The 15,679-nt window shown below is 28.9% G+C and overlaps 1 protein-coding gene across 1 annotated transcript; it reads left to right on the top strand.

Moving 5' to 3' along the window:
* Positions 1 to 8,314: 8,314 nt before the first annotated feature.
* Positions 8,315 to 14,409, top strand: LOC114408531 (prolyl endopeptidase-like). Its single transcript, XM_028371614.1, has 12 exons — positions 8,315 to 8,569; positions 8,699 to 8,918; positions 9,017 to 9,217; positions 9,443 to 9,513; positions 9,869 to 10,031; positions 10,933 to 11,526; positions 11,712 to 12,092; positions 12,182 to 12,257; positions 12,331 to 12,394; positions 13,453 to 13,588; positions 13,839 to 13,952; positions 14,040 to 14,409. Exons 1-12 carry the CDS (start codon positions 8,472 to 8,474, stop codon positions 14,103 to 14,105), a joined length of 2,184 nt encoding a protein of 727 aa, XP_028227415.1. The 5' UTR covers positions 8,315 to 8,471; the 3' UTR covers positions 14,106 to 14,409.
* The last annotated feature ends 1,270 nt before the right edge of the window (positions 14,410 to 15,679 follow it).

Genomic DNA, 15,679 nt, shown 5'->3' with positions numbered 1-15,679 from the left:
TTGCATTAATTTATGACTGACCTTTCCATATTGCCGAATACACATACACATTAACAACGCTACACGAGCCCTCTCTGAACGTTAGGGGAGGCTCATGATTGAAGACTGACATTAATATCGTATATATTCAATACCAAGAAAAAGTAGGCGCACTCTTTAGTGGTGCCTAGTGTAAATAAATACCAGTTCTAGGGAAAAGTCAGTAACAAACAATCATCCCATTAACTGGTGAAGACTTAGAAGTTAAAACCCTCATCTACTATTTTCTTCTCATTTCTGTGGCTCCGTTTTCTTTTCTTTGTTGGGACGATCGGGTTTTGGTCTCTTGTACAAGTGAACATTTTAAAGATTTTGACTTTTGTAGAAATTTATATAATGGCTTTGGACTAGCAATACTGTATTCAATGCCCTTTGTTAAAGATGAAGCGGTTCAATTCTCATTTCCCCCTGGTCTAGATTTCAGTTAGCATTACGGCTCCGTAATCGGAGAAACTGTAAAATTATTTAAATGGAAGTGATGATATATAGAAATTAGCTTTTATATGTACCAGACATCATATTTCATCAATTTTTTTTTCTTATTGCATTAATGGTGTGTTTTGAATAATGCATAAAAATCACTTCTTTTTTTTTTATAAATTCACAGTGATATCATAAAAAAATTCATCTGTTTTATCATGATAAAAACAATTCTGAAAGACTGAACACACTAAAATTTCTTTATGATATTCATTTTTCAATTTTTCTTTTCTTTCTCTCCTCTACCCCCTCCCAATCAAACCTTTTTCAGTTATTTTAATATTATACTTCTTTGGGTCTATATTATAAGAAAAAATATATACTTAACACTTTTTATGAAACCAATTAACTTCATTAATTATGTTATTTATAATTAAAAAATAAATGTATTTAAAAATTATATTTCATTGAAAGTTTATATCAAACATAATTTTTTAATCTTATTATTTTGAAGGGAATTTCATTAAATATTTATATATTTGAAACCGGAGGAATATTGATTTGTTTAAAAATAAAGTGACACGTAATGATGAATCTAATAGGTAATGTGATTGGGTTGTGTAAAAATGCACGACAGCAGAGTCACTGTTTAGACTAGTGGCGGCCCCTCAAACTTGCGGTGTAGGCTTTGAGTCGCTGCTGTGCATCTTAACAGCTAGGTGCTACTGTGCTAGGTGGTAGTAGACATGGCCTATGAGCATACTATGTGCATTTTGCAGCCATGTTTTTGTACGAGTCAAATCTTTGAATTTAACTTTGGTACCAGTGTACGACTCGCAGGAGTGCTAGGAATTAGCCTTAATAATAGGGACCATCTCATTATTACACGACTAGAGCACATACATGCCTTCTTTGACCCTGAAACTCGATACCCTCCTACTCTGAGCTTCGATACTTGTCCGTTCCGTTTGTTCATAGCAAAATACGTAAAATCCTAACTAGTTTCACTTCCCCTGATGATAATAATCCAAATTTCAAATCAAAGTGAGATAATTAGAGAACAAATTCATGTGAAGATGAAAACAAAGGAGTTTATAGAGACCCTGCTAACCTGCTTGGCTAGACTCTCGTCCCAAGCAAAGTGGACGAGGAAAGTATAAAATAATGTGCGTGTGTTTATAACCTGTGGAGAGGACATTCATTTTCCACCCTGAAGTTATTATTAGGCACAACTTTTTCGTTTAGGGTTTGGATTTTGAACTTGAAATGATGATATCTTTTCCGAGACATTTAATATCCATTTAGTTAAAGAAAAAAAAAATGGAGGGGAGAACAGAGCTTCTTTTTAAAAATGGAAGTCTTTGTTTGAATAAGCACAATTATGAATGACTATAATTTTTTTATACTACTAGTGTATTTTAAGTAAAGAGAACAAAATTTATTCACAGTTAATATATTTCATAATCCACCATGATATGTGTTAATTTTTAAAAAATTACCTTAAAAATTAATGACAATTTTTTATCGAATAAAAGTGTAAAATTATTTTATACTATTAATATATTACCATTAAACTCTTAAGTAAATATTAAATTCATTTAGGATACTTGCAAGGATTGACAGTTTATTATTATAATATTATATTTAAGAACAAACAAATAAACGAAAATTCTTTAATAAAAATAGGTATCAAGTGTTTTTAAGAAAATATTAGAGTAAATTACAATAACATTTTTGAGATTTCTTGTAAATACACATAGACTCTTTGGGTTTTTTTTACCATTAAAGTAAGTTCCCTTAAAGGGTATACAATATAATATTTTTCAAACAATTAAACTGGGTTAATATAATGTGTAAGTGTAATGAAATGTTGTTTAAATAATTTAGTGTAGGTGTAAAAAAATAAGGAATATTATGTGTAATTTTAAGAAACTTTAGGGGTGTCAATATAGTTTATGCAAAATATTAAAACAGATTTTTTAATTATTCTTTTGGTTTGTACATCACACAAAATAAATATTTATTTTTGAATAATATAAAATATAAATAAATATTTTAAAATATATAAATTTTATTACATTTAAGTTTAAAATAAATAAATTTATATTTATAAATATATAAATTATATTATAGTTGAATTTTGTAATAGACATATTTAATAAAAAAACATATTTTTAATTTAGAATAAACAACTTAAATTATAGTATATTTTCCTTGACAATGACAACAAATAGGTAGAAGAGTAGATACTTAATGGTTTTATATTGAAAAGAGAGAAGGAATTATGGGCATGTGCAGTCGAAAAAATTCAAACGGTATTTAATTATAACTCATCATGTATCATAAGTTTATTGATTTTTAAAATAATTTAAAGATAATTTATGATTAGATAACAAAATAAAAAAATTATTTTATATTGTTGGTCACATCAAACTCTATCCAATATGAGTTAAATTTTTATTCATTGTTAATGTAATATTTTATGCTATATACTAAAAGTCACAATTTAAATTAAAAGTTACACTCTAAATATAATTTTTAAAATGATTATAAAAAAAAGTTAAACTACTCATTTGATCTTTATAGTTTCATGATTAATATCTTTTAGTTCTTGTAGTTTGAAAGTGATCTTTTTAATCTTTATAATTTATATTTTAATTTTCTTTTAATCCTTATAAATAATTTTTTTTAATTCTTATAATTTGTATTTTAATTCACCTTTGATTCTTATAATTTGAAAGTGACATTTTTAGTCACTATAATTTATATTTTAATTACCTTTTGTCTTTACTACAAAAAATAAAATAAAATAAAATAATTAGTTTCAAATTAATTATATATTATCAATTATTTTTTATTATAAATTATCTTACGATAAATTAATTATGAATTACTTATTAATATTTTATTTTTGTAGTTAATTATAATTGATAACATTACTCATATTTTGATGATAAGAACTAAAAGAGAATTACAATATAAAATATAGGGACTAAAAAGATCATTTTCATAATTAAAAATTAAAATACAAAATATAAGAATTAAAAAAATCACTTTCAAAATATAAGAATTAAAAAAAAATAAAATGTAAATAATAGAAAAAAAAAACTAATTTCAAATTATAAAATCATAATGAAAGTATAAACATCCAATTAAACCTAAAAAAAAACAAAGGCTCTGTAAAAAAAAATTAATCTTACCACGTATTACCTATCCTATGACCTGTGCTGATTGACTCAGTAAATTTGGTGACTTGTGCTGATTGACTGCGAGTGAACTTAATGGTTCATTTTATTAGTGAGGAAAAATAGTTAATTCCACTTAGTTCATTAAGTGTGTGTTTGTTTCTCACGTCAAATTGTGCATCACGCTTTAAGTCTGCTGCTGGGTTAAATAATTTGGATCATTATATTTTTTAGGCCGTTGAAATTTCTATTCTGCATATTTTGGAATTATAAGCCATATACGTCAACAAAAATGGAGAATCTAGAAATAGATTCGATTTGACATTCAATGAAGTCATCATTGTAATCTTTCTCGAGTCTATAGATGTGTCGACGAATCCTCTACGTAAAAAAAAAAATCTTCCATGATATTAACTGAATAAAGAACAAGAGAATAAAATGGGGCAAATATTGAGAAGAGGATTTCCACATGTTATGGTTATTACTTATTATTAGGGTAGCAAGCACAGGGAACAAAAAACAGTCACCTAACTTTCATCCGTAGGGAGTTGTGTGTTAAGTGAGTAATATTATTATATCATTCCTTTTTCTAAATGAGCTAATATCTCTTTATTCATCTTGACAAAAAACCTGTAATAAATCAAATTATTTTGGATTTCCTGTTTACTTATAGGAGTAAAAAAAATTATCATTTTAAGATTTATCAATTATTTTTTACTATTAGAAATTTAGAATCCTTCATTGAAATATGAGACAAAAATATTTGCAACATTTTTTAAAACAAACAAGTCAATTGATGTTTAGAGTTTAGAATCAAGTTAGTCTCAAGATTCAAGAATCTTTTTATCTATCGAAAAAAAAAATTATAAAAAAAGTAATAACCTATTTCAAATTCCTTGACAATCAAGCGACAGTGATTTGAACGACCGACTTAATTTAATGTAGAGCTTTTTGTTAGCTTCACAAATTTTTTGTTAACAAATGTGATTACAAATAATTTATAGTTTGGTTAAGGAGTGTGATACGACTGTTGCTGTAAGGGAGGAAGCCCATGTTGATATCCAAGAACGCAATCAAACAATTACAAAGTCCATTCACGAAGAGGTGGATCCCAAGGTTACCCAAAAATGAAACAAGTGAAACTTCCTGCACTCCATTGCATTGGAAAAGTCCAATTCGTATTACATTACAATCGGAGGACGTTACTTCCTGGACCTCAACTATTATTTTTTACACTTTCCATTCCATTATAAAAACTCATCTTGAAATAAACTTTTCATAATGTAATAAAAACTGTCAAAAATAATAATGGGAGTGCAAGAAATTTTACCGGATTGGAGACATGTTAGAAATGGGTCAACTCGGCACATTAACTTGTCTTGATCTTTAATCCGCCAAAAGTTAGTTGATTGAATTGTCTAATTTATCTTGCCATTTTTTAGTTATTAAGCGGCTTGGCTTGATAAGTCCAATCCACTTTATCATTCCTAAATGTATTCATATTCTCTTCGACAAGATTTCATTATTTAATAAATCAATTTTACTAGATTATGATGTTCATATTTTATTGTTATTCCTTTGTTAGCTTATGTTTCTTCTATCGACCATGTGCTCGATTTTTGGTCTAATTTGTTCGACTGTCAGGTCGAGGTTTTTTTTTTAATACACATTTTTTCCTATGTATACTATTTTGTAATTTAATTCTCAATATACATTATTTGAGACTTTTTCTCTTTTTCTGTTTTTTTAATTTAAAATATTATAAAATATAAATATTATATTATATAATTTTTTAAATTGGTTTCAAAATTACTTATTTATTAAATTAAATTTTATAATTTTGTTTTTTATTTTTTTAAAGAAAATATAGACAGATAAAAAAAAATTGGATAAAATTATAGTATAATTTTTTAATTACTTTATATGTATGTATTTTTGTAGTTAAATTTATGTGCTGTTGATATTTTTTTTGTTATGATCGTTAATTAAAAAATAATAAAATTAGTTAGTAGTATTAAAATAAACTAAAAAATACAGAAAAAAAATAATTGATACATCTATCTTATACAATAGACATAAAATTTCAAAGAGTAATAACTGCTATATTAAAAATATCTTTAAAAATATTTATTTAGCAATTATTTTTTTACTTAAGTGATAAGAATTGATATTTTTATTATTTATAGCTTACAAATATGAAAAGAAAAGATTAAAATATCCAAAAGATACTGATAAATGCTAAATACTATTTTTGATAATAAAAATATCTTTAAAGATATTTAATTAGCAATTATTTTTTGCTGCCACCCTAATTAATCAATATGGAACGAGATCAATGGGTCCTGATCCAAGGAGAAAGAGGACGACAAAGGATCGTTCCGTTTCAACTCGCATTCCTAGTGAGATGGAAGAAGAAGAAAATGAACGAAAGTTTTTTTTTCTTAGGTAAGTGTAATTGTTTAAGTATTTTATTGATAATGAAATATAATGTTCTTCTATAAATAAGTAGTTAAACAAAAAGTTTTCTCATTTTTAATTAAATTTAATGACATTAACGAATTAATTATATTTAGTAATATAATTATATTAAAAATAATTATATTAGAAAATTCAGATTTTAAATAAAAATATTCACCTAAAAAATATGTTAAGTAAATTAAATAATAAAAAAAATAATCATATTTAATAATATCATTTTCTTTAAAAAAAATTATAGAATTTAATTTAATAAATAAATAATTTTAAAACCAATTAAAAAGTTATATAATATAATATTTATATTTTATAATATTTTAAATTAAAAAATATAAAAAGGAGAGAAAAAGTCACAAATAGTGTATATTGAGAATTAAATTACAAAGTAGTGTAGATTGAAAAAAAAAAACAAAAAAAAGTGTATTTATAGAAGAAGAAAAACCAAATTATGTCGATTTCATTTTTAGATTTAGAACACCACCAGTCGAAAGCAGATGGTGATCGTAAGTTTCCACTTTTCGATTTACTCTTTAATTACTCTGGATTTTTCAACTAAAACAAGTTGAACACTCCACAAATTAAGGATGATAAGAAAACACATTAACTACAAAAAAATACCTTCTTGAAGAATTTAAGTGATTTGGAGAAAATGTAAATTAAATAATGATTTCATCCTCCAACATCTTTTGTTCTTTCCCATTGTGATAAGTTTATTCCAAAGAGAGTTGAAATATTGTTGTTTCAATGAAAAAGGACTTTCGGGCGATAATGAGTGTTTTAAAAAATAATTTATCCAAAGAGTGTAGTTTGTAAACAACTTGCACCACAAGGACTATTTTTGCTACATAGGATCCACGAGGTATTATCCTAAATTGTTTTCACAATAATGCATTTGTGTGTTTTTTTTTTTTTTTTACCTTTATGGAGGAGCCACTCTTACTACTGTCAATTGTTTTGGTTGCTATATGTTTTTTACATAGGTTATATTTATAATTAAATTAATATAAAAGATTAAAATATCCAAAAGATACTAATAAGTGTTAAATATGAACTATTTTTTATAATAAAAATATATTGAAAATATCTTTAAAGATATTTAATTAACAGTTATTTTTTATTGCCACACGAATTAATGTGGTAAGAATATAAACGAGATTAGAAAATTCAGATTTTAAAAATAAATATGTTAAGTAAATTAATTATATTTAGCAATATAATGACATAAACAAATTAATGTTTTTTATTAATTTTATTTTTTATCTAATGACATAAACAAATTAATTATATTTAGCAATATAATTATATTAAAAATAAATATATTAGAAAATTCAGATTTTAAATAAAAATATTCACCTAAGACATATGTTAAGTAAATTAAATAATAAAACAAAAATAATTATATTTAATAATATTATTTTCTTTAAAAAATTAAAAATAAAATTATAAAATTTAATTTAATAAATAAGTAATTTTAAAACCAATTAAAAGAATTATATAATAAACCATCAGGTCGAGCTGTATTTAATAACACTGCTTCTTCGTCTTTTTCCATTGGATTTTAGTTTGTAAATTCTTTTTCTATCCAAAAAATAAAATTATTCTAAATCATTAGAAAATTAAATTTGAATTAAGGCATTTGATTAGAAATGCATAACATTAATAAAAAACAAAGGTGAATCATAATTTTTTTTAAATTGCTTAATTTTAATTTAAATATTTTGACCCAGAGTAATTAATTAGAATTTAGTTTGAATTTAAATTTAAAATAACATTATAAAAAATAATATTTTTTATCTAATAACAAAACATAATAACACTACCTTTCAATTAAATTTAATATCTTATACAACTGGTCATGTATTTATTGTATTAGAAAAATAATGCTTTGTCTAATGTGAATTTAGTTTATTTTCGTTTGTGTTTTTTTTTTTAATTTTGGTTTAGTAATTTTTTTTGTTCATTTAATTTTTTGTAAACAGAAATCAATTCTAGAAAAATAAACAAAATTCAATAATACATGAATAACTCATCATTGCAAATACTCAAGTCATCATTTTAAACACCACATTTAATACACTTTCATTTCTGTATCTCTTTCTATTCTTCTTATTACTATAATCTTAATTATCACAATATCTATTATTCTTCTGTTTATTTCTCTAGGCATCATTTTCCTATAACTTTGGTTGTTTGGTTTCCTTTTTTCGACATCACACATACAAACAGCGAATAGTGATTATTCCCGAATCACCCTACTGCTACCAAACCTCGGAGTATTCAACCCGGTGCCGCTTTTCCACACCACGACACGTTGACGTTTACCATTTCAGTTATCTTCGTCCTCGGAGTGGCATGGCTTCGCTTTGTGCCCTAAACTATCCTCCTGCTCGCAGAGACGATTCAGTCGTCGAAGATTACCATGGTGTCAAAATTGCCGATCCTTATCGATGGTACTCAAATGAATTTCAATTGTTTCCGCTGTTCAATTTGCAAAAATGATTGAACTCGGGTTAGAGACGAATCTCGTGGAAATGTCGTTTATATATGCTTTAACTTTTTTATTTTTTAATTTGTTTAAGGCTCGAAGATCCTGATGCGGAAGAAGTGAAAGAGTTCGTAGCGAAACAGGTTCAGCTGACGGATTCGGTTCTTCAAAAATGCGAAACGAGAGGGAAGCTTAGGGAAACGATAACGAAGCTATTTGACCATCCTCGTTACGACGCTCCGTTTAGGCGAGCCAATAAGTACTTTTACTTCCATAACACTGGCCTTCAGCCGCAAAACATTCTATATGTGCAGGTTTGATAGCTAATTAGTTAGTAATTGTGCGTTCAATGCTTTGCTTGGTTTTTGAGTTTTTCCTCTCGGATTCATTTATATGTTGATTTTATTTTCAGGAGAGTTTGGAGGGAGAGGCAGAGGCTTTGCTCGATCCCAATACCTTCAGTGAAGACGGAACCGTTTCCCTGAGCACACTTTCGGTGAGCGAAGATGCCAAGTACTTGGCTTATGCGCTTAGTTCAAGTGGTAGCGATTGGACTACTATAAAAGTAATGCGGATTGAGGACCGGAATGTTGAGCCTGATACCTTATCGTGGGTGAGTATCACATTGTACCTTTACTAGATATTAAAACTGGCATACAAAATTCCCACTGATGGTTGTAATTGTAAATGAATAAATAGTATATGCACTAAGTCTAAATAATTGTTGTTTTCCACAATAACTATCTTATAAATGATACCAACGATGGTTTCTGGTTAATAGACACTGTTATGCTGACATAGCATAAAAATTAAACTCATTGTAAATATTATGTTTCAGGTCAAGTTTTCCTCAATTAGTTGGACGCACGATGGCAAAGGTTTCTTTTATAGCCGCTATCCAGCACCCAAGTAAGTGATCTCCTGTGCGCTCATTCTTTCCCTGAAATACAGGATTTGGTTTTTCTCACTTCTGGAGGTTCTTAAGTTTTAAACTGTTACGTGTTAGTTAAAATGTGATAGAATCTGGTCTTTTGACTGTTGGTCATAAAGGAAGATAAAAAATGGGAGCTTGTTATTCTAATTTACTATTGTAAACACGGAGAGCAAATGGTCTTGAATTTGCTTGTTCTGATCAAGACGATTAAAGTTGGCCTTATTTCTAATGGGAGATCTTGTAAATAACTTTTCATGGTGATGATAGTAGGATCAGTTCAAGTTTTCTTGACTTAAAACTTGAATTAATTGCTCTGCTTTTACTCTGTAGAGATGGAGAAGTAGTAGATGCTGGTACTGAAACAAATGCTAACCTTCATCATCAGCTCTATTATCATTTTCTGGGTACAGATCAATCGGAAGATATTTTGTGCTGGAGAGATCCTGAAAATCCTAAATATACGTTTGGAGGAAGTGTAACTGATGATGGCAAGGTGCTTAATGTTTTGTCATTGTTTTAGAATTATGAGACATTATCTGTATTCTTTTTATTTGCACATAAAATAAGAAAAATTAACTAATGCATTTGTGCTTTTTACTAAATGTTACTGATGCTTACATGTTTAGTGCCCTGCCTTACATATTTTTTTTAGAAGGCATCTATTTACCTGATTTAACATTGAAGTGTCTTGCTTGGGAAACCTAGATCTCTACTGTTTTGCTTTGCCTAATTTCCATTTGGCTTAAATATGTTTTTACTCTTTGAAAATGTGACTTTTTTTTTTGTTTTAGTTCCTATAAAAATTTTATTCATTTGTAGTCCATATTCTTAAGAAAAATTATATGGTCTTAGTTCCTCATTTAGCAAGGACTTAAAGTGCATGATTTTTGTAATTTTTTAGGAATTAAAAACAAATAAATTTTTTATAGGAACTAAAACCAAAATACATGTTATTTTCAAGGACCAAAAATATATTTAAACCTTTCCAATTTAGCATTATGGTATGGTTAAGTGGCTGAGGATTATATTGAATATTACTATGATAAAATGTTTTTGCTCAATAGAAATCTGTTTTTCTTCAAGCATCTTGACTTAAAACCTGGAGCTTTACTCTGATGGTTTTAAAAATTTCTTATTTAATATCAGAAAAATATTATCTTGAAGCATCTTGACTTAAAAAATTTCTTAAAATCCTGAATCTATGTTCATACGTAGTGTTATAGAGCTAAGAGAAGATTGTAGGAAATATGATTAGTTCATAACTTTGCAAGCCAAGCATGTAGTGAGTATAATTTGATTTTTTTCATCAAGTGGTGTAACAAAACTACAATGAATTTTATGCATGATTTTAAATTTCTCATGAATCTGACTCTCAGTTTTTGTTGATTGTGCAGTACATCCTTCTCCATATTGCAGAAGGGTGTGATCCAGTTAACAAACTTTACTACTGCGACTTGTCCAAACTTCCTAATGCGCTGGAAGGCTTTCGGAATGGAAATTCTCTCCTCCCATTTGCCAAACTTATTGATAACTTTGATGCACAGTATGAAGCCATTGCCAATGATGACACCGTGTTTACATTTTTAACTAATAAAGATGCTCCAAAATATAAAATAGTCCGAGTAGATTTGAAAGAACCAACTGCTTGGGCTGATGTTCTCCAAGAGTCTGAAAAAGATGTACTGGAGTCAGCATGTGCTGTAAATGGCAACCAACTGATAGTAAGTTACTTGAGTGATGTGAAGTATCTTCTACAAGTAAGAGACTTAAAAACAGGATCCTTGCTGCATCAATTACCAATTGAGATTGGCAGTGTTTCTGAAATTTCTGCACGACGTGAAGATAGTGTGGTTTTCATTGGCTTTACAAGCTTCTTAACTCCCGGTATCATCTACCAGTGCAACCTAGGAACAGAGATTCCTGATATGAAGATATTTCGTGAAATTGTTGTCCCTGGGTTTGATCGGTCTGAATTTCATGTTAAACAGGTAAAAAAAATTAAAAAGTATTTTCTGATGCTGCTAAGATATCTAATTTTTAGGTTCACATTATTAAATAGACAGTTTTGCAATCACATTATTCTGAACAAGTAAGGGCATGCTTTCTCTTGGAATCTGTATAGTTGTTGCTCAACTTGGTTGTTCTATTCTTTGATGTAATTTCCACATTTCAGGATTTCGTGACTAGTAAAGATGGTACCAAGATCCCAATGTTCATTGTTGCCAAAAAGGATATTACTTTGGATGGTTCACACCCATGTTTGTTATATGGATATGGTGGTTTTAACATCAATATTACGCCATATTTCAGTGTCAGTCGCATTGTACTCACAAGACATTTAGGTGTTGTTTTCAGCATAGCAAATATTCGTGGTGGTGGAGAATATGGGGAGGAATGGCATAAAGCAGGCTCCCTTGCAAGAAAGCAGAATTGCTTTGATGACTTCATTTCTGCTGCTGAATACCTTGTATCTACTGGTTACACTCAACCCAAAAAGTTATGCATCGAAGGTGGAAGCAATGGTGGACTTCTTGTTGGTGCTTGTATAAATCAGGTCCAATTTATTTGTATTGGCTTCCTATTTTTTCATATATATCTTCCCTTTCAACATCTCTGTTATTAGATTCTTATTTCTCTGTACAGAGACCTGATTTATTTGGCTGTGCTCTGGCTCATGTTGGTGTTATGGACATGCTACGGTTCCACAAATTTACCATAGGTTTCTTTCGATCTGTAATGTCCAGTATGTTGTTTATATAAGTTTCCCATATTGATTTTGAATAGTTATTCAGGTCATGCTTGGACCTCTGATTATGGTTGTTCAGACAAGGAGGAAGAGTTTCATTGGCTAATCAAGTAAGGTTTATCCATAACATGATGTAATCATTTTATTTGTATTTGTGGCCTATTTTATGTGAAAAGTAACATGTGTAATAATTTTATTTGAATTTGTGGCAAAATTTCAAAATTACTGGTGTCATGATGCTGTAACTGTGTGGTGACGGTAGGGTTATGTTTGGACAATTTAAATGGACTGATGGGTTGAAAGGTGGCATTTCAAAATAGTTAAATACTAAATTGTCAGACATGGATAGATTTATCATAATTTAGGTGCATAATGAAGTGATGAACAGAGCCATAGCTAAATCCTTACACACCACCTGGCCCTACCACATTTCTTAGTTGGACTATCATACTATTCACCATCCTTGGTCCTTAATTTAAAATCCATTTTTTTGGTTCATAATTTCAAATGCATTTGATCTCTTCTCCCCTGGAATTCAAGCTAGTTATGCTTTTTACTGAAGAGATAGTGCCATTAGACCTAAATAGTACTTTTATATAGGATTGCATGGCTTCCACATGCCTTTGCTATTTGATAGATTATCATTGATCAATATAACAAGAAAGAATAAGGAACTCTAAACATTAAAAGGTAATTTGGTCATATTATATATATGGCTAAACATTTTGACTCTCATTGAGTGGCCTGTGTAGATACCTGGTATGCTGAGTATAAAACTCACTATGCTTTGATGCTGAAGCTGAAACTATCTTGATAGATATATGTATAGGGCATAAAGCTATGCATTTCGCATGAGTTTTGTAATAGTTCTGTACGGGGATTGCTATTTGCTATGTTGTGCAATTTTTACTAACACTGTAGCAGCATTAATGTTTAGAGTTTCTTCCTGTTTGTTGAATTTGAGATTTCCTGTTTTCATTTTATTCTCATATTTTAAGGCTCTCGAAGAAAAATGTAAAAAAAAAAGTAAATAATATTTCATCATGTTGTTCTTTAACCATATTTTGTAAGCCATATTGCTTAATGAACTCCTGTGATTTCCTACTGTTTGGATATGTAACTTGTGTGTGTCTTGAAAATATGATGGTTCTGTTATCGACTGTTCTAGATACTCACCATTACATAATGTCCGGAGACCGTGGGAACAGCATCATGATCAGTCATTTCAGTATCCATCAACCATGCTGTTGACAGCTGATCATGATGATCGTGTTGTGCCACTGCACACATTGAAGCTATTAGCGGTTAGTCTGCTTCTCATTAATGCATGCACAGATTGAAGACACAAGTTAACTTCAATTTTTGAATTATGTTGCAAACTACAGAATACGTGGTTATAATCTAAAATATATTTACAAATTGTGGTTGCATATTTGGGGGTATCTGACTGCCACTCTCACTTGACTACTGTATGGGCAAGAAACTCATGCCGATAGTCCTACTCCCATTTTTCTTACCTTCTTTCTCTGTTAACACATTTTCAATATCTATCAGACCATGCAATATGTCCTCTGTACGAGCTTGGAAAAAAGTCCCCAGACAAACGCTATAATTGGTCGCATTGACTGCAAGTCTGGTCATGGAGCTGGTCGTCCAACACAGAAAATGGTAACGATTTCACATCCAAGTTGTTTTGCACGTTTTTCAGTTTTGTTATATTCTGTCTCAAGTTGGATATATATATATATATGCCAGATCGATGAAGCTGCTGACCGGTACGGTTTTATGGCTAAAGTGTTGGAAGTGCATTGGATTGAATAGAATCCACTTAGTCACAGGTTAGAGAGAACAATGGATTATTTCTTTAAGACGATACCCTTGAACCATTTTATTTCTCTGTTTTTCACTTCTACCAAGAAAATACATTGAACATGAGATTGTCAGAAAAGTGGCCAGTGGGGGTTAGATTTGAAGTTACTAATGCTAACGCCCCGATGGATTTGTCAATCATTTAATTGGCATTAGGTTCACTAAAGTCTGTTAAAATATGTTGCCTAAATATTGATTCTTAAGGAATTGTTATGGTATATAAGGATATTATAGGAGTGCGGTTACTCATTGTTAAGCTTTTGTTTTGATTTTATAATAAATAATTTTAAAAAACTGTCGCAATGTTTAATGAATACTAAGCTCAAGTGGGAAAAAAGTTACGCGTTGTATCTGTCTACAATGCCATATAAAAGGTAAATCCCAAATTTCATAATCAAAACTACAAAGTAAATCCTACATAGAAAGAAAACGACAAGCATACGAGTAAACCGTACATTTTATATGCTTGAAAACTACAAGGTATAGTACCATATAAAACTAGATCCCCTATGCGTTGTTTCATTTGTTGCATTGGTATACTACATCAGTCTTGTATACTATTTTTCAATCTGAAATTAAAAACAAAGACTTGTAAAAAAAAAGTTGGTGAAATATTAATAATTTTTTATACCACTTGCAGAGGTAGGATCGGTTAAAGCTCAATTTATTCACATTCATATCTCTTGATCTCCGATAAATTGTGATCCATGGCTGAAACTGTAACTGGCTAACTGCAGAATTGCAGCTTTGGAGATGTCTTGATGAAATCACAATGCATTAGCCGCATTATCTCCTACACAGTAAATAAATGAATAAATAAATAAATTATTACAACATAAATCAGAATATAATATGATGCCAAGCGTGAGACCCTACTTTAAATACGGAATTCATACTTAATGTGTTGACAATTTTGAATGCTTGAAGGTTTGTCCTTGCTATTCTGCACCTCTTTTTCACAATTAAATTTATCGATTTTACATTCTTTTTATCTGATCACTATTTGCATTCCCAAATCAAGACCATTCAATTATCTAAAACTTCTCATACATGCTCTTAATAACAACTTTTTCAAATAAACGCAAAAAAAAAAAAGTATGATACGTAGGTATTCAACGTGTAACATACAAGTAGAGGGCTGTATGGTACGAACGTAGGCAGTACGAAAGCACGAAATTGACTTGTTATTACTTCATAAGAAATAGTTGGCGTGTTATGATTTATGATATGTAATTATTTTTTAAAAATTAATAAATTAAAATTATTAAAAAGATAAGAAAAAAAATAAGATATCAAGATTTGATTTTAGAGCAATGCTATTTGGTAAGAATTCCTTTTGTACGAATAAGTGCAATGAGAATCCATATTTATTTTTAAGGCTAAACTATGTTTTTAATCTCATAAATTTGAAAAAATTTAAAATTTATTCTTACAAATGTGTTATTTTTTTATCCAAAATAAATATGTGAATATTTACGTATATTATTTTTTCTTTACATCAATCATATATATAATTAATAGGAAAA

This window comes from Glycine soja, chromosome 4 (assembly GCF_004193775.1).
Source record: "Glycine soja cultivar W05 chromosome 4, ASM419377v2, whole genome shotgun sequence".
Taxonomy (NCBI): Eukaryota; Viridiplantae; Streptophyta; class Magnoliopsida; order Fabales; family Fabaceae; genus Glycine; species Glycine soja.
Note: the sequence above shows the minus strand (reverse complement) of the source record. Positions and strands in the feature narration are given on the sequence as shown.